Source organism: Dinoponera quadriceps, unplaced genomic scaffold, assembly GCF_001313825.1.
Source record: "Dinoponera quadriceps isolate SergipeBrazil2010 unplaced genomic scaffold, ASM131382v1 scaffold1441, whole genome shotgun sequence".
NCBI lineage: Eukaryota > Metazoa > Arthropoda > Insecta > Hymenoptera > Formicidae > Dinoponera > Dinoponera quadriceps.
In genome coordinates this window covers 758,998-776,381 of record NW_014555884.1, presented here as the reverse complement: position 1 = coordinate 776,381, position 17,384 = coordinate 758,998, and the positions used below count along the sequence as shown (strand labels likewise).

General features: G+C 45.1%; 5 protein-coding genes across 7 annotated transcripts; 3 read left to right on the top strand and 2 right to left on the bottom strand.

The window, feature by feature from the left end:
* Positions 1-1,078: 1,078 nt before the first annotated feature.
* LOC106745674 (sesquipedalian-1-like) lies at positions 1,079-2,734 on the bottom strand. Its single transcript, XM_014621486.1, has 2 exons — positions 1,950-2,734; positions 1,079-1,634 (listed from the first exon to the last, which is right to left on the bottom strand). The coding sequence occupies exons 1-2, from the start codon at positions 2,241-2,243 to the stop codon at positions 1,278-1,280; spliced, it is 651 nt and encodes a 216-aa protein (XP_014476972.1). The 5' UTR covers positions 2,244-2,734; the 3' UTR covers positions 1,079-1,277.
* Positions 2,735-2,769: 35 nt separating this feature from the next.
* LOC106745672 (corepressor interacting with RBPJ 1) lies at positions 2,770-6,351 on the top strand. Its single transcript, XM_014621483.1, has 6 exons — positions 2,770-2,948; positions 3,244-3,338; positions 3,423-3,673; positions 3,748-3,874; positions 4,002-4,133; positions 4,279-6,351. Exons 1-6 carry the CDS (start codon positions 2,877-2,879, stop codon positions 4,736-4,738), a joined length of 1,137 nt encoding a protein of 378 aa, XP_014476969.1. The 5' UTR covers positions 2,770-2,876; the 3' UTR covers positions 4,739-6,351.
* On the bottom strand, positions 5,000-9,374 carry LOC106745668 (ribosomal protein S6 kinase beta-1-like). The gene is made up of 4 exons (XM_014621474.1): positions 9,005-9,374; positions 8,755-8,923; positions 8,638-8,678; positions 5,000-8,552 (listed from the first exon to the last, which is right to left on the bottom strand). Exons 2-4 carry the CDS (start codon positions 8,839-8,841, stop codon positions 7,250-7,252), a joined length of 1,431 nt encoding a protein of 476 aa, XP_014476960.1. The 5' UTR covers positions 8,842-8,923; positions 9,005-9,374; the 3' UTR covers positions 5,000-7,249.
* Positions 9,375-9,474: 100 nt separating this feature from the next.
* On the top strand, positions 9,475-17,384 carry LOC106745669 (tRNA-dihydrouridine(16/17) synthase [NAD(P)(+)]-like). Of its 3 annotated transcripts, none has more exons than XM_014621477.1 (9): positions 9,475-9,688; positions 14,121-14,390; positions 14,757-14,916; positions 15,799-15,934; positions 16,128-16,376; positions 16,512-16,657; positions 16,743-16,822; positions 16,902-17,060; positions 17,185-17,384. In XM_014621477.1, the coding sequence occupies exons 2-9, from the start codon at positions 14,124-14,126 to the stop codon at positions 17,341-17,343; spliced, it is 1,356 nt and encodes a 451-aa protein (XP_014476963.1). In that variant the 5' UTR covers positions 9,475-9,688; positions 14,121-14,123; the 3' UTR covers positions 17,344-17,384. The 3 variants fall into 3 exon arrangements, with proteins under 3 accessions (XP_014476963.1, XP_014476961.1, XP_014476962.1); XM_014621475.1 differs by having other exon boundaries at positions 9,476-9,688; positions 15,739-15,934; XM_014621476.1 differs by lacking the exon at positions 9,475-9,688 and adding an exon at positions 12,915-12,996 and having other exon boundaries at positions 15,739-15,934.
* On the top strand, positions 10,092-14,104 carry LOC106745660 (protein S-acyltransferase 21). The gene is made up of 2 exons (XM_014621467.1): positions 10,092-12,963; positions 13,815-14,104. The coding sequence occupies exons 1-2, from the start codon at positions 11,115-11,117 to the stop codon at positions 14,066-14,068; spliced, it is 2,103 nt and encodes a 700-aa protein (XP_014476953.1). The 5' UTR covers positions 10,092-11,114; the 3' UTR covers positions 14,069-14,104.

Sequence of the window (17,384 nt, the reverse complement as noted above, 5' to 3'; positions counted from 1 at the left end):
CCCCCTATTTTTAATGCCGGATTCAGAAAGAGCGGGAAATTTTACATCCAGATATGTATCAAAGTATAAGGTTAACGTGACTTCCATAGGTCAAATGAAGGTCAAGAAACCACCCCTACCAAACCCCAAGCAGGCTAAACCACTATTATTAATACAATTTTTAATTCTTTAAATACTTCAATCTCAGACAAATTCAAAGTGTAGATAATTTAAAGATTAACATAATTGTAGAAAATCTGTATTTAAAAATTAACCCATTGAGTTCCAAAATGACGAAAAATTTTTTTATGTTTGAGCAAGTTTGAGTAAAAAAATTTTTCCCACTTTATTTTTGGGTTTAAAAAAAATTTTCCAAAATATTTTGACTTTTCATTAAAACTTTCAAGTTCAAACATAAGAAAGATATTTCGTCACTTCAGATTTGATGAATTAACAGTTTTAAGTGTTGCCCCGTACAGTTTAATTACAAATTTTTTGAACGAATTAAACTCTCTTTAAAGCCTCTTTCTCAGTATGGCAGACTACCTTGCAAATAAAATTAGTGATATGATAGTAGTTTGCCATAACAACTACCTTGCTACATGAAGGCTTTTACTAAATGTTTTCCAGATGAAAGACATCCTAACAACTGAGCAGTTCGAAACCTACCTCAATAAGCTCGTGATAGAAATCTGGTTCGACAACGTCGACATCATGAATACAACGAAGATAATGCACGAGCTTGTGAGTCAGTTTACTTGTGGATTGGAATTTAATTTATTTTAAAGAAAAAGAAACGATTAAACTCGCTGTTCCCAGAGTTAGGTGGTTTAGCCTGCTTGGGGTTTGGTAGGGGTGGTTCCTTGACCTTCATTTGACCTATGGAGGTCACGTTAACCTTATACTTTGATACATATCTGGATGTAAAATTTCCCGCTCTTTCTGAATCCGGCATTAAAAATAGGGGGTTCCATTTAAAAGTGACCTTGACCTTTAAATGACCTTGAAAAAAATGACCTCAAGGTCATTAGCACAAGTAGATGACCCCCACTGTCCTCGACAACTTTTATTCGAACATTTTTTTCGTAGGTTGCGTAGTTTCGGAGATATCTCCGTTTGTCGATTAAAATGGGTCACCGTGTGTGTATATATATATATATATTAAATATAACAGATTACAATGATTGCTTTTTTATCAAAAGTTTTCCGTTTATTGATGCTACGTTGACTCCTCGAAAGTCAGTAACTTACATGGATCATGCACACTGTTCGGGTTTATCTATAAAATATGTGCGAAGTTACAGAGTGATTAGAGGTGCATCGGCAGTTTTCCTCGCATGCCTCCATGTATTCAGATCAGCCAAGATTCGTCTGCCGTATGCCGTATGAAGCTCACGGAAGGTTATTCTAGTTCTGGGCACATTTTCTGTCCTACCAGGCGCCGACCTGACGCTCTGGGAACGATGGTGAGAGTCTGGTCTGTTGAAAGGATTATGTCGCTGTCTTGGCGGTGCCTTAGGCGACTGTTGCACTGGTGTAGATGATGATGTTTCCTCCTCCACAGCGTCTAACTGACGTTGCAGCTCAGTTACCATAAGTTTCATGTAGTCGTAACTGGCACAAGCTAACGCCTTCATCCATTGTTCCATAGACTCCTAAATGTTGATATGATTCTTTGAGCATACTGATAAGTACAAATGTGTAAATATATTAAAGAACATTGAAAGGAAGGACTATTAGATTGGACTGAAACTTGGTAAATAGAGAAACAGAAGACTCAATACTAAGTAATCCCAATTCATTGGCAATGCATCGATGGGTTCATGCAGGATGGCTCAAAAGGAAGAACAGGAGAAATATGTCTTGTGACTTTAGGCCTAGACAGATAGGTCCTTCTGGACAGGATATTTTCAATGTCTCTCAGTATATAAACAGCTGTATAAACACAGCTTCTCGACATTTATTCTTACCTGAGATTCCGCTGCTAAAGCGTAGCTCCTATTGTTTGGCCCGTGGAAGACTATCTTGAAACCAAACTGCTCTTCATCCTCTGCTAATTCGATTGTACACCCTTCGAGCACAATCATGCCCACGGGTTCTTTGTCACCGCGGCGGTCGAAATAGAACAGTATATTCCCTTTGAGAACGAACCACCGCCTTTGATATCCGCGATTCACCTCGCCGCGTTTATTCAGCCAGCCTTCGCGGTCCACTGGCGTCGCAGAGGTCGCGAATGCCACCATATTTTTCTCATTGATCTTCATGGCGTTTAGATGCGAATTTTCATTCAACTCACGATACCCGAGCGATTCGTAGCACACAACTCGGCAACGAACCCTGATGCACGTTGAACTGCGCGTTGGCACCGCGGCTCGAGGTAAGTTTTTTTCAGGTTATGTCACGAAGGGATGCTTTTTCCCTTTTTTCTAAACTTAATATTATACAATCACGCAAAGTGGCACGGAAACATCGTATATCAATCTTACTTATATTTTCGTGCAAACGTTGATTTTGCGGCAGTTAAGATAGGCGTAGTCGCGTCGTTCGTGAGGTTATGTTATGTGTTGCAATACTTTTTTTCTTTCAATTTACAAACGATCGAAAGAAATATTAGAAATATTGTTCGTGTATGTGTGTGTATATATATAACGCGTTTACGTTGCACCAAAATTTTGTTACACAACGAAGAATCACGACCTAATCACACGTTTTGCGAACGCGCAATGACGTCCACATTGTTTTTTTTTACGCTTGTCAAAGTGAGTCTGACGTGCGTTTGGAACGAGCCAAAAAATTTGTAATGGCGGTGACGAGTGCGTAATTACGCGTGTGTGTGTGGATACATTTGTAAAATTGCTACTTGAAGTCGTGCGGAAAAAAAATCTCGAGCTGCGAAAATGGGAAAGGGATTCAATAATTACATGTGCAAGAAATTCTTTCATCCAGCGTCGCGAGATAATTTGAAACGAGTACGAAGATTCAACCTAACCTCTTTACGATATCTCGTACCTTAATTTTTTCGGTTTCCTTTGTTATATTTAGATATATAAATCCGTAACTGTATTTTGAAAATAGCAAAAGGAACGTTTCTTAAATATATAAAATAAATCTTTTTATCATTTCGATGAATAGACGCATTTTGATTACACAATTCAGTTGTAACTTACAATAATAATTTCTTCTTCAAAGAAGAAATAAGAAAATGTTTAAAATAAAATCAACACATAAATCGACAATTATATTTAAAGTTCATATTTGTCATAGGTATGGATGGCAGAACAGCAAGCAGAGGCTTACAAGAAGAAGCAGGAAGAATTAAGAGTTCAGTATGAAAAGGAACAAGATCTTCATAATAACAAGTAAGTTTCAAAAGACCTCGTATTGAGAGAGTAAGAGAACGAGCACACGAGAAGATTTATTTCTAACGGGAAGTTTCTTTTCAGAGCATTGCTTAGCAAAGAAAGCAAGGATAAACTCAGTGTAAACTTCATGTATGAGCCACCCCCTGGAGCAAAAAAAGAGAGAGAGAAAGAAGATAACGAGCCAGAATATAAGTTCGAGTGGCAGCGAAAATATAATGCTCCAAGAGAGAGTTATTGCAAAGGAGACAGTGAGATTCGAGACCAACCATTCGGTATACAAGTGAGGAATGTACGTTGTATCAAGTGCCACAAATGGGGGCACATAAATACAGGTATAGAATTTATATTTATTAAAATATTGCTGAATCATGGTAGAAGACAGACTCTGATAATAATTTGCTTTTAGATAAGGAGTGTCCTTTGTATAGCCAAGCAATGAGCGTTGTAATGGCAAATAATTCACAAACACCGTCTGCCCCGGACACTATGACGCTTGTACAACAAATGCGAGAAGATGGTTTGGCTCTGAAAAAGTAAGTTTATATCATACATATATGCTATGCTACATAATGTCATTATATATATTGTTATATATGTACACACATATTTATATTTGATAATAGTAATATTTTAACTTTTAATTATCTTTTCTTATTGCAGATCTGCACTAGATGCACAACAGCATTTACGAGTTCCGGAACAGGAGCATCTTATGGTCTCTGAAGATGAAGAGCAGTCTGAATTATCATTCCTCAAATCTCTATCGAAGAAAGAGAAGAAGAAATTATTATTGTAAGTTACAACTGAATTGTGTAATCATAACGCGTTCCTTCATTAAAATGATAAAAACGTCAAAAAAATATTGAATTTTCATCTATATTAAAAAAAATCCTATTAATTGAAATAAATTGCTAATTCTTATAATTATGGGTTACAGGAAACTGCAGTTATTGGAGAAGAAAAATCGCAAGAAAGAAAAAAGACAATTGAAAAAGAAAAAATCGAGCAGTAACAAACACTTGAGCAATAGCAGTGATAACAGCAGCAGTAGCAGTAGTAGCAGCAGCAGCAGCAGTAGTAGTAGTAGTAGTAGTAATAGTAGTAGTAGTGATAGCGATAGCAGCAGTAGCAGCAGCGACTCGGAAAATTCCGATGTGAAAAGAGACAGAAAAAAAAGGAAAAAGTCAGTTTCCAAAGAAAAACGTACTCATAAGACTCACAAGCATAAGAGCAAACGTATTGATATGCACAAACACAAACATAAGGAGAAGAACAACAGTGCTAAACATAACAGGGACAAGAGTCGCCACAGTAGAAAGAGAAAAATTAAAGATGAAGATAAGGACAGAGAGAACTTGCGACACAGTGAGGCAAAGAGAAAACACACGCATCATTAATAATTATTTTTGCAAGATCTGTAAAATGTTGATATGTGTATATCTCCTGTGAAAATATGTAATAATAAAAACATAATTATGACGTTAACAACTTAAATATGCATTTCACGCAATTTAATTGCGCGAATCGAACATCTCGGATATTAATGTAAATTTGTTACTGAGGATGGCGCGAGGAATTTTTCAAGTGGGCATGTTTTGACACAGCAATACGAATCGATATCTGAGTAACGTTTGCGCATATTAACAAAATTGGTTGAATAAATTGCAGCATTTTATTCAATGACAGTGGAATATACTCCTAATAACGACCCGTAATACAAACATTAATTCGCTGCATAAGTTTTTTTATTATAATATAGCATGCATTTTATATCATTTTTACAAATCAATGAAATGCGTTAATATATTATTATTATTGGTATCCTTATATAATCATGTGTAATTTTAGTGCAACGTATACATGTCTTTCTCGCCAAGATGATACATGGGACCATCGATAATATACGTATATTACAGATATTGGCCAGATTGGGTTTACTTGTAAGGCGCGCATCGCTTAAGTAGGTCTTAGAAAGTATAATAATTTCTCTCACTCTATAATTCTGTTTCTATAACACGGTTAGCTAGTAACAATCCGTTTTTTTTTCTGCATATATATTTTTTTCCATATATATATAACGTACGAATGTAAATTATATGTAATACTAGCCACCAGTCGGCTTTTGAACACTTGGGCACTTTGAAATCTGTTTGCGTGATCGTTCTTTGCAAATGGATTACATTCTCTATGTGATATGACACTAGAACTTTGGGAAGTAGAATCCGGATTGGCAGTTATATATGTACAATTAATCCATCAGTTAATTACAAGTAGCAACGAGACTCGATGTATATAGATAAAAAGAGAATACACTCACTATTATAATTGAAACATCGTACTTATTCATACCTCTACACTACCGGAAATGACATTAGCAGTCGTGATTATCCCTACGAGAGAAATGCCGTTCCGTAAAATGCAACATTATACTGTTGCCCTAAATACAATCGTCTCAGAGGATTAATTCCACTTTCTCTCTCTCTCTCTCTCTCTCTCTCTCTCTTACATACATATATATATAATACAACAATTGTCCGTTTTTCTCTTTTCGTTTTTATTCCAGGATCGCCGTTTTGCTTTACCACGTAAACCAAACTACATTCAATGGAATTAATTACACTGTAATTGTAGAAACGAGACAACTGGACTTACTCGCCCCCAACACTTATATTACGACGTCTCATCTTGCGCGAACGCGAATCAAAATCATCATAACACATCCAGGGTACGCAAAATGCACTGGAATGTAATACTCATTTCCGCAAGAATCGACGTCAAAAATCCGAGCGTGTCTCTTACATATATATATACTTCGATATCTATTGCATGGAAAGCAAATTATTTATAATGGAGATTATAATGGAGATTAGAAAAGTACATTCTCACTCGAAGTGCACATTACTTCGCTTAAAATGATCCGGTCGCAAACTTTCCAAGATATTAGAAACAAGAAATTCTACTATGTAGAAAACATAACAATGCCTCGATCTAACAAAGATAGAAAAAAAAATCAAAGAATCCCATCATGCGACGTTCTTGAAATGAAAATACCTCGCGACATTTTTTCGTCAAAGATCCGTTCGTCTCCGAGTCGCATTTTTTTCTTAATCACTTCTTTTCCAGCATTTGGATTCTAATATCTATCTGAAGTATACGTCACTTTACACGAAATCAAGTTGTACTAGTAAAAACGGTCGCTATCATTAGCTACCTGATCGTGATATACTACTTCCGCGACACGTAGTCACACAGAAAAGAAATAGTCTTAACTTGAATCAACAATAGATACTCTCATAAATAAGCAAGAATATTATAATATTCTTCGAAAATGTTTAGTCTTTAATTGAGTGCAAGTAATACTTGCATCAATACGAATTCAATCAAATCAAGACTAAAAATCTTCTAAGAAGATTGCAATATTCTCGCCTATACATGAGAAAATCTATTCTTGATTTAAGACTAATTTCTTTTCTGCGCATCGGATTTGAACTGCATTCTGCTTGTCAGTGTTGCACGTTTAGCCCGTAAGTTTGCCCCCTAAAGAATGTACTTGCTCTTAATCATCCACATCTATTTACACAGCGAAAAAACACACGTTACTCGTTTTCCCGCGTTGCAAACGAACGTAAGCCGTCTTGAAATCGTCAAAGGCCTAAGCAAGATCGTGTTCAGGCTGGCACCGCGATATCAAGGAAATCGTCCGAACTTGCTGCTGCTATTTCTTTTTTTTACTATACATATTGAATCTTCTAGATACATCTGTTCGTCTATATCGGCACGAGCAATGAACGTGAACGGCGATTCGGCGAACAAACGTTTACACAGGCGAATATATATATATGTATATTTTTCTTGTCCCTAGTTTGCGTCGGAAAAAGCTAATGATTTGCACGCGATGTGTCGCGGCACTATAAACGATTCGATAGTTGACCGAGGTCTACCATTTCAGCGTCTTCTACGCTGTTGGGCCCTACGGGCATATGATGCCTGTGCTGTTGGAAATCTAACGACGGGCGCAGGTGAACGTCCAACGCCGACCTGGGCGATGAAAAGCCGTGAAGACCAGCGGCCATGCCGAAACCCGTGCTCAACAGTCCCCTACGCGGGCTTCTGGCGTTCACAACTTTCGGCTGCGCGTACATCTCCTCCAGGACGCTCGGCGCTACGTACGTAAAGCCCTGAAAGATCATGTTCGCGGATTCACTGAGAGTACTTTCCACCGGCGAGTCGACCGGCACGGTAGCGGTGAACTGTTCGTCGAACTGGGACGTGTCGTCGGCGCTCTTTAAGGACGGCTTGAACGGCGGATCCAACTTCCGCGCGATTACATCCTGCCAGTTGATGTGCTTGAAGAAGTTATGGTTCTTGATCTGCTCGGCGTCCTCAGGACCGGAGCCCAATCTCTGCACAACTTGCCTCTTCAACAGCTTCCGGATAAGATCCCTGGCGTCCGGTGTCAAGTACTGCGGAAGACTCAGCTTTCCTCGTAAGATCTTCTCGATGGTTTTCCTTCGATCGTCACCGGTGAACGGCGGCATTCCTGTAAGCATGTCGAACATCAATGCACCCAGACTCCACCAATCCACGGCTTTACCGTGGCCGCTCCTGGTCAGGATCTCGGGAGCCATGTACTCTATCGTTCCACAAAACGTGTGCGTCACTGTGCCCTCCTGTATATGTTCCTTGCAAAGACCAAAGTCCGTTAATTTAACATGACCTTCGCTATCCAACAGAATATTCTCCGGCTTTAAGTCTCTATATATAATTCCCTGATTGTGAAGGTGTTGCAGTGCCAGTATAATTTCAGACAGATAGAAGCAAGCTGTATCCTCCAAGAAGATCCCTTCTCGATCGAGGTACGTGAAGAGCTCACCACCGCATAGATATTCCAGGATCAAATATAATTTGCCGCCAGTTTGAAAAGCATACATGAGGTTCACGATAAATGGATGCTTCACAGCTTCCAAGATGTTTCTTTCAGCCTTGGTGTGAGCAGTATCTTTCTGATTTCTTATAATTGATGCTTTGCGCAGTACTTTCATGGCAAAGATGCTGCCTTTATCCTTTCCAGTGACTTTCCTTACTTGGAAGACCTTTCCGTAACCACCTTCTCCTAAGATCTTGCATAATTCAAAATCCTGTGGGCCAGCTTTCTCCTGGCCAGGATTTACATTCTGTTCTGACAACTGAACTCTCTCTAAATTTTCCGACCTAAAATATAATGCAACAGTTGCTTCTTAATGATCGGGAGAAGAAGTTATACTGAAATTCAAGATATGTCAGGTAAAATGCTTACTCCAATATAGCGCTTACAGTCGCAGCATGATTATACTCCTCCTAAGGGTAAATTAGTGTAATATTAGGTATTATTGTTACAAATCAAGTTAAAACTTACTATACAGACACATTTTACCTCTCTGTGTTCAATCACATCGTCGTCTGATTCATCTTGATTGGTAGCATCTCCGTCGTGCAGCTCAATATCGAAAACTCCTGCCATTCTGGGTGCACCAAATTCTCATCAGAAGATTCCAACAGATTGAGAGTAAATTCGGGCACGATATTTTACTCTGGGCAATGCTCTGTTGTAAGCACAGTGAAATAAGCTCCGGGTACACATACGTGTGCGTTGAAAATGACGAATCTGCTTGAAGGACACTCACCTTGAATTTCACAATCTGATGTACGACTAATGTCTCGTGTTCATTAAGTGTTCCTTAGGAGAAGCACAACACGGAAGACTCGTTCACCAAGTTTTGCCGCGATGCACGAGCCGACATAATTGCAAATACACGCGTGAACCACGGGTGAAGCACGGTGAACCACGAAGTGGTCCCCATATGAGGTCCAACAGCGACCTTCTAAGTTATGTTCGAAATTCAGACGATGTTTCGTATTTGACATTCGATCTCGGCTATCATCCTCCGCTACGATTGGTTGATACGAGGATGTTCGAGAAGCTAGAAAAATGCATATACGCTTCGCGAAATTCGATGGCGCAATTCACAAGTTCAATGTGACGGTGTCGGTATTGCAGGCGATGACATTCTGCAATATCGACGAGGTATTTCCGCTACGTTGGGTCAAGTTTGCAAATCGGGCCACCTCAGTCTGCGGCACGCGAGAGCGCATCTCTGCCTCCGACAAGCGGTGAAGTATGTGTCCACGTTTGTCGATGTTGATTTTTGTGTTTTTCCACGTTTCATCGAACGGATAACTACGATCATAGAAAGACAAGGCCGCGAGGGTCGCGCGATAACGTGTCAACCGAGAGCGAAGGATGTCGCCGGTGGATTGACACGTTCCATCTGCCGCTCGAGGAGTTCGGCTCGATCACACAAAGTGAGGTTAGTTTCTCGTTTCTACTCGATAACTTTTGCACGTTGCGTTCGAATCGCATATTCGGCGAATTCGAGCCGTCTCGTCGTCGTTATTGGTGATAACATCGGGAATGTTCAGCGAACGCGATAAACGATCGTCCGCTGACGATTACTCGCATCGGTGCACAATTCTCGGTCTATTAATCAGCCTCGACTTTCAAGAGCCGCTCGACCGTCGTGTTCGCTGAACTCGGCTTGTTCGTCCCGGCCGCGAACTTCCGCGCGACTCGCAAGTGCCGCAACAACAAACGAGGTGTGTTCGCGCACGCTCACATCGGCTCGCCGCATGCGTCCTCGGCGCGCCCCTGAAACGGTTTCCGCGGCAACGGCGACTTATCGATTCGCCCTAGGCGTCGCCGGTTGGCGGCGTACGGACGTCCGTACGGGCGCTTCGCCTCTTCATCCGCGAGGCGTGCCGCGAGGAAGACGAGGCGCAATGACGGAGGATGACGCGTCCGGGACTGTCAGCTGCCGCGCGACGGAACGACGACAGAGAGAGAGAGAAAGAGAACGGAAAAGGAGAGAGGCATCGAGACTCGGACGCTGTTAGACGAAGGGCTAATTTGTGTCACGAACACGGAAACCTAGTAACATCATTATAACGGCGATCTTCCCCGAAGCGGATAATTTTTTATCAAACTTTATTGTCGCAGTGACTTACGCACCCGTCCGGGCCAAACGATTAAGGATTTACCGATCATTATTGAGGACGCGCGAATCAACGAGAATCAGCTGGGAGTTCGCGCGAAATCGAAAGGGAAGAGGAGGAGAAACCGCGTTCTTGCGCGTCCGAGAAAGTGAGCAATAAGCGATAAAGGACCATTACTTCTTAAGATGATTGAGGAACAAAGGAAAGACACCGAAGTGGGAGACGGAGGAAAGAAGAGAAAAGGAGGGACAAGAGTTGACAAATTCAAACAGTCCGATTGGAGTTGTTGATAACAATTGACACGGTGATAACGAGAGAGAGAGAGAGAGAGGAAGAAGTAGGAAGATTTATAGAATACAATTTTCAACATTCCACGTTTTTTCAACAACGCTCCAAAATTTTCGATATTCAATTAATCTTTTCCATATTTTGCGGGTACACGGGTGCGCACTCGTGTAGAAAGAAAACATATATATATATATGTATATATATGTATATGTATGCGCAATTTCGGAGTTACAGCTGTCTCAGTAAGTAATCGTGCTAACGTATAACTAAACGGTAGCTAATAATGAAAGTTTAGCGACTGTAATAACTCTTCCAACGAGGATTCGCGGGAGAAGAAGACTCGAGTCGGCCTGAGGACGAGGATGACGGCACTACTCGCACAGGTCGAGAGCGCCGAGAAGGTAATGAGAACGTAAGAAAGGGAGAGAGAGAGGGTCGCCGAGGAAGAGAACGGGAATGCTAAGCGAGAGTGGTGCGGCGAGTCGCGCGACCCACCGGTGCTGCTCCTTGCAGGACACGCTGCGCGTGCCGCCGGAGCACCGGCGATTCCGGCGCGTTCACGGTCTGCAGCTGCCGCTGCACCCCCAGCAGGTGGTCGGCTGGGTGCTGCTGGTCGTCGTCTTCTCCGGCACCTTCGCCGTGCTGACCACCCCGTCGTTACTGCCGGCCGAGCTGCGGCTCGCTCTCTCGCTCGTGTTCGCCACGCTGTTCCTGCTGCACCTGCTCGCCCACCTGACGGTGCTGCTGCTGGACCCGGCCGACCCGGAAGTGCGCGCACGGCCGGCCGGCGAGGTCGTGCCCGAGTTCGACCGCAGTAAGCACCGGCACGTGATCGAAAACGGCCGATGCCACCTGTGCAACATAACGACGCACGGCCGGCGCACGAAGCACTGCTCCGTCTGCAACAAGTGTGTGCCGCGCTTCGACCACCACTGCAAGTGGCTGAACAATTGCATCGGCGGCCGTAATTACCCGGCCTTCCTCGCCTGCCTGGCGTCGACCCTCGTGGCCGCGCTCGCGGTCGCCGGGCTCGCCCTCTGCGAACTGGTGCTGGTTAATGCGCGCGCGGTCGAGTGGGGAGGCGACGACAGCAGCGGTAACGGCACGATGAGCAACGCCACGGCCTCGTCGTTGCCAGTGCCCGGCGCCGGCTCGCTCGTTCTTGTCACCGTTATCGGCGTTCTCTCGGCCATCGCCGCGGTTCTCCTCATACACCTGTGCTTCTTCCACGGCTATATCGCCTGCCTCGGCCTCACCACGTACGAGTACGTGCGCAGCAAGCGAGAGAAGAACAACGACACCGCGGTCGGCGCTTCCAGGACGACGTCGTTCTCCGGGCCCTGCGGCGCGCCTCATTGCGCCGCCGACGGCCAGGACGTCGAGGTGGCGGCGACGCGAGGTCTCTATCGTATCTGCGAGAACGGCTCTATGTTCAGAGACAGCTCCGCCGCCACAGCCACGACGGACGTGTACGTGTGCTCGACGCACAAGGAACGCGACAACGGCGCGACGACGAACGCCGGCAAGGACGCCCGCTCCGGACTATCCGCCACGAGGAGCAGCCGGAACTTCCGGCTCTGCTTCTCGTACGACGCGCGCACCACCGAGACCTCCATCGAGGTCTCCTCGCAGACCACCACGGGGGAGCCGAGGAATCACGCGGAGTCACCGGACGCTAAGTCCTCGACGCCCTCGCCGGTGTCCTGCTGCTTCTCCATCATGAGCCCCGAGAGCGGCCGGCACGAGAGAAGCGCCAGCCGGAAGCGCCGCGGGGACCACCCGGAAGCCGCGAAGCGCTCCTGCGGCACGATGAGGCGGATACAGACGTTCCTGCAGGCCCGTTGGAGGAAGGGCTCGTCGAGGCAGAGGTCGACCGCCCCGACGGTCGCTCGGCCTTGCGGCAACAAAGTCATCCCGGCGGCGGTGAACAGCCCCGTGGACGTCGCGCCCGCCATCGAGGACCGGGTGGTCAGCTCCAACCCGTTGATGAGCGACCCACGTCCGCCCACGAGGCTGCCCGCCTTGGATCTTCCGCCACGCGCCATCCACAAGATCAGAATTCCCCCGAGCGCCGGGGACATCTCCGTCCTGGGACCGCTGCCGCCCGTCGCGTCCTTGCCCAAGCGCAATCAGCCGCACCTCCGCCCACGGCGAAACACCTTCTCCAGGAAGAGGCCGCGCTTCAAGGTCGGCTCGCACATCACCCAGACCGCCCAGCTGTCGCCGATACCGGAGTCCGAGGTCTCGAAGCCCGCCACGCCCAGGTCGCCTTCGCGCTCCGGCCACTTCGCCTTCCCGCCGTTGCGCGAGTGACGCGCCCGGCGCCCCAGCGACTCAGGTGTTGCTTTAGGAAGATCAAGATCGCGGGATTAACTGGACGTGTCTCGTTCGCGCGTCTTAATAGAATAGGCCGTCGTCAGAGCCCGTCGAGGTTTCCGTTCACTCTCCGCGTGGGACCTGTACAAGGGTATTGCATCGACATTTATAGTTTGAAAAATCGGGGGTTTTTTTTCCTCAGTTTTCGGTTCTTTTCCAAGACAAATTCGTTTAGAGAAATTCACGTGTGTTTCGATTCGATTAAAATCTACCACATTTAGCTCGGAATAAATAAATTTAAAAAAATAGTTTAACATGGCCATTGAGAGCCGACGCACGGTTCCTTTAATGCAATGATAAGGAAACTCTTAGATATTGATCCAGCTGTAAGCGAGCTAAGTATTAACATACGTTATTACTCCATACGTTTCGATCGCAAGTGGGATCTTTTAGAGGGTTTGTCTTCAAAGGAGGGGGGGGGGGGCTAAGATTTTTAAATTTAAACGATCCAACTTACGATCGAAACGTATGGAGTAATAATACATGTCAATACTTAGATCGTTTACCGCTTGATCGATATCCAAAGGGACAAGTTTCTTTCTATCGTCGCAAAAGGAACCGTGCGTCGGCTCTTACCGGCTATTTTAAACTCTTTCTATCATAGCGGGGATCGACTCGCAGATATTCGTCGTGGTAAAATGTTTTCGCAATTTTGCACGACGAGGTCGCGACCTCCCGGCCGTACATCACATATACCGGAAATTCCAAGTAGAGCGCGATCGAGAAAACGGCGGGTATTCCCCACCGGAAATATCGATCAATGTATCGACTGATACGAAGTGTTACATGGCTGTGAAGAAACGTTTATGAAAAACGTTTCAAGAGCACGGAGACCGGCCGCTTTAACGATTAGCAAGACGGTACCAAGCCGTACGACGACGACGATGACGACGTGGTGCCATAGTGATGGTCGCGCGGTACACACACACACACACAGTGCACGATCGGTGTCACTTGAACGGCCGGTGCCTGGGAGTAACATTATTACGTCGCGGCACGCGATGCTCCGACGAGGGCTTTACACATATGAATAATAAATGAAAAAACGGAGCGGGTATAACGACTTTGTCAACTTTGTGTGCGCAGATAATGTCAGAGGTCATGTCCGAGTCGGCCCACGTGCAGGATGTTACCACGAAGGAGGATAGCAACGTTTGGGAGGACCTGGGCTCACCGCGTTGCATAGTCGCGCCGATGGTGGACGCGAGCGAGCTCGCGTGGAGATTGCTCAGCCGGCGACACGGCGCCGAGCTCTGCTACACGCCGATGCTGCACTCCTCCGTGTTCTGCCGGGACCCCAAGTACAGGCGCGAGGCCCTCGCCAGCACCAGCGAGGATCGCCCGTTGATCGTACAGGTACAGCTTTGCGCCGGAGCTTTGTGAAACTATGAGATTACATAAGATTTTGGAATTACTTTCGGCGTCACTTTTTAACGCAATGTAGATCAATTTGTAATTTTCTCGTCATTTTTTCCATTATTTCGATTTACGGGCGATACATCTTCGATGCGGATGAATGTTCACGCGCATATCATCTCTCCTTGCCGAGTTTTCATATATATATTATTTTGCAAAAACGAGCTTTTACCGTGCGATCTCTTTCTCCTCACACTATTTCAAATATAAGAGGAGAAGCCGGAGCGTGTGAATGTGTGTATGTTGTGATATTGCTTGTTAATTGCTCAGAGCATAATTTGGCTCATGTGATGTGCCGTTTTTCAGTTTTGCGGCAGTGATCCGGAAATATTATTGGAAGCTGCACGCTTGGCCGAGCCATACTGTGACGCGGTGGATATCAATATCGGCTGTCCACAGGCGATCGCGAAGCGCGGACATTACGGAGCTTTCTTGCAAGACGACTGGGATTTATTACAAAGAATCGGTACGCTTTCATGAAAAGAAATTCTACACAGAAACACGTTGAGTCATTCGTCTTCAAAGAGACAATTATACGTCAACCATGAGAAACGCAGAAATTCTTAACCGGCACTACAATTGAGTCCTTCAATAATTACGGATGTCGTATGATTTAAGATGAGTATGTACTGAACAAACGAACAACGAAGGAACATGCGCTTACAGGCAAACTAATTTAACTAACTTTGATAACTAACCCCCGATTCCATCAACTTCGGTTAACCTAACCGATCGATTAACTCAATGGAATTGTCCAATTAGCTGATTCATATGATTGGTCAATTCCGTCGAGTTAATCGGTCGGTTAGATGAACCGAAATTGGTGGAACTCGGGTTAAGCCAGTTTACGGGCAAATCTACCCGAAACGTCCTGTTTGAATTCGTTATGGCGTGCGCGCATTTTCCAAATTGTAACAACGAACATTTGCGTTCGCTGTTCGTTCCTCGTTCGTTCGCTCAGTGTGTACCCAGTTTTAGACTGCGGATCTCTCGGAAGCACAAAGCGACCGTCGTGTGCGGCACGGGGCTAACGTTAGAAAGTCGTCACGATGTAAATAATTGAGGAAGCTTAAAGGCGCTGATCGCACACGGACGAAGATTTGCGTCAGATTTCCTATAGGTGTTGTTCGCATTCGAAAGGTTAACGCTAAATTATAGATTTGTCTCACTCTAACGGTTAAAAGTACAACCTACTTCAGGAACGGAAAACATATCTATTGTCGCGAGTGCTCCATTTTGATTTCCTAATGCTGCGATACGACATAATAAGATCGGTCTCTTTGCACAGTGTCTACTTTGAAGCATGGCCTACACGTACCTGTCACGTGCAAATTACGAGTGTTCCCAGAAATCAGCCGTACCATAGAGTACGCCCGTATGCTGGAGAATGCAGGTGCTAGCTTACTTACCGTCCACGGACGTACGAGGGAGCAGAAGGGTCCTTTGACCGGATTAGCGTCTTGGGAACACATTAAGGCCGTCAGGTGACTATTCGTTCCTACTTCCACTCGATATGCTCGGTGTCGAGCGAGCGGGAAATTCAGTTCTTTTCTTGTAACGTTACATAAATTATAAATGATTATTGCTTCGACAACATGATAAGACAAATCGCTGGCTTCGAGGTGAAAAAGTCTAACAATTGTCAGGCGGCTGATTTGTCGCATTTTGCCGCATCAGGGACGCTGTGAAGATACCTGTGGTCGCCAACGGCAATATACAGTGTATGCAGGACTTGCAACGGTGCATCGAAGAGACCCGGGTGCAGGGTGTGATGTCCGCGGAGGGGAATCTCTACAACCCGTGCATATTCGAGTCCCGTTACCCCGCCTGTTGGGAGCCCGCCCTGGAGTACTTGAACCTCGTGGAGCAACACCCGGCACCGGCCTCGTACATCCGCGGCCACCTGTTCAAACTGTTTCATCACGTGTATGTACATGTCGACCCTTCGATCGCGTATAATAGATGCAAAACGATCGCGCGAGTGCGAGGACCGAGAACAGTCGCGTTGCGTTAACTTGAACTCCCATTCGTGCGCGCGGCATGCTTTTAACTAGAGAGTAGACTTTGTTTAGCAGAAAATCAAGAGGAGAGAGAGAATCTGGCCACGAACTCCACTATGGAAGCCTTCAGGGCGGTGGCGTGCGCATTGAGGGATCGTTATCTGCCGTATCATGAGGGCCGCCTCATGTGGCGGAAGGAACAAGTCGGTAATGAAAACGTGACGTTTTGCAGAAACATCGCCGGTCGCGTTTATTCGATTCGTACGTGCAATGTCTCGCGAAACTCTTGCAGATTATAACCTGGAGTTACCGCCGTGGCTGTGCCAACCTTACGTACGCGAGCCGCCGCAGGAACACACGCATAAATTACAGGTAAACAAGTCGCTCTACCAGAGACGAGGGGGACGTATATTTTCTTAGGAAAGTGAGATTTTTTTTTTTTTTTCTTCAGGAAGGCGCAACTCAAAAAAGGAAGTACAAGGACGAGGATGGAAACGAGATCTCACGGAAGCGTTCGAAGAAGCTTAAGCGAATAGCACGACGGCCGAACAGGGCGACTTCGGCTTCCAAGAGAAGTTCGGACCGATGTCACGACTGTCCGAATCCTCTGGTTCGTTGAGAGTTACATGACTTCGTGATTCTTTTAATTTACTATTTCGAGGCACGGTCGATGTATTCAGTAGTGATGTAGCATTTTGGAGGAGCAGTTGTAACGCATAGTTTAATAATTGCAGGGCTTCAAATGCGAATATAAATTATGTCGGCAATGCTGTAGGACCAAATGTTACGTAGAAAATCTAGACTGTGCCGGGCACAGAAATCTAACCAAAACCAGGAGACAGATAGCGAAGGAGTTCGAGGCGAAGCGCAAGGACATCCAAAACGTGATATGACGCTGTGTGTTAAAATATTTTAAATAAAACTGTACATAATA

Bases quoted from the DNA above. Each gene is read 5' to 3' on its own strand.
- LOC106745674 (XM_014621486.1), bottom strand. From the start codon at position 2,243: ATGAAGATCAATGAGAAAAATATGGTGGCATTCGCGACCTCTGCGACG. The intron at 1,635-1,949 runs GTAAGAATAAAT...ATCAACATTTAG, and splicing joins CTTTAGCAGCGGAATCTCAG to GAGTCTATGGAACAATGGAT.
- LOC106745672 (XM_014621483.1), top strand. From the start codon at position 2,877: ATGGGAAAGGGATTCAATAATTACATGTGCAAGAAATTCTTTCATCCA. The intron at 3,674-3,747 runs GTATAGAATTTA...ATTTGCTTTTAG, and splicing joins ATGGGGGCACATAAATACAG to ATAAGGAGTGTCCTTTGTAT. The intron at 4,134-4,278 runs GTAAGTTACAAC...TATGGGTTACAG, and splicing joins GAGAAGAAGAAATTATTATT to GAAACTGCAGTTATTGGAGA.
- LOC106745668 (XM_014621474.1), bottom strand. From the start codon at position 8,841: ATGGCAGGAGTTTTCGATATTGAGCTGCACGACGGAGATGCTACCAAT. The intron at 8,679-8,754 runs GTAAAATGTGTC...ATTTACCCTTAG, and splicing joins ATGTGATTGAACACAGAGAG to GAGGAGTATAATCATGCTGC. The intron at 8,553-8,637 runs GTAAGCATTTTA...ATTATATTTTAG, and splicing joins ACTGTAAGCGCTATATTGGA to GTCGGAAAATTTAGAGAGAG.
- LOC106745660 (XM_014621467.1), top strand. From the start codon at position 11,115: ATGCTAAGCGAGAGTGGTGCGGCGAGTCGCGCGACCCACCGGTGCTGC. The intron at 12,964-13,814 runs GCGAGTGACGCG...ACTGATACGAAG, and splicing joins CTTCGCCTTCCCGCCGTTGC to TGTTACATGGCTGTGAAGAA.
- LOC106745669 (XM_014621475.1), top strand. From the start codon at position 14,124: ATGTCAGAGGTCATGTCCGAGTCGGCCCACGTGCAGGATGTTACCACG. The intron at 15,935-16,127 runs GTGACTATTCGT...TTGCCGCATCAG, and splicing joins GAACACATTAAGGCCGTCAG to GGACGCTGTGAAGATACCTG. The intron at 16,823-16,901 runs GTAAACAAGTCG...TTTTTTCTTCAG, and splicing joins AACACACGCATAAATTACAG to GAAGGCGCAACTCAAAAAAG.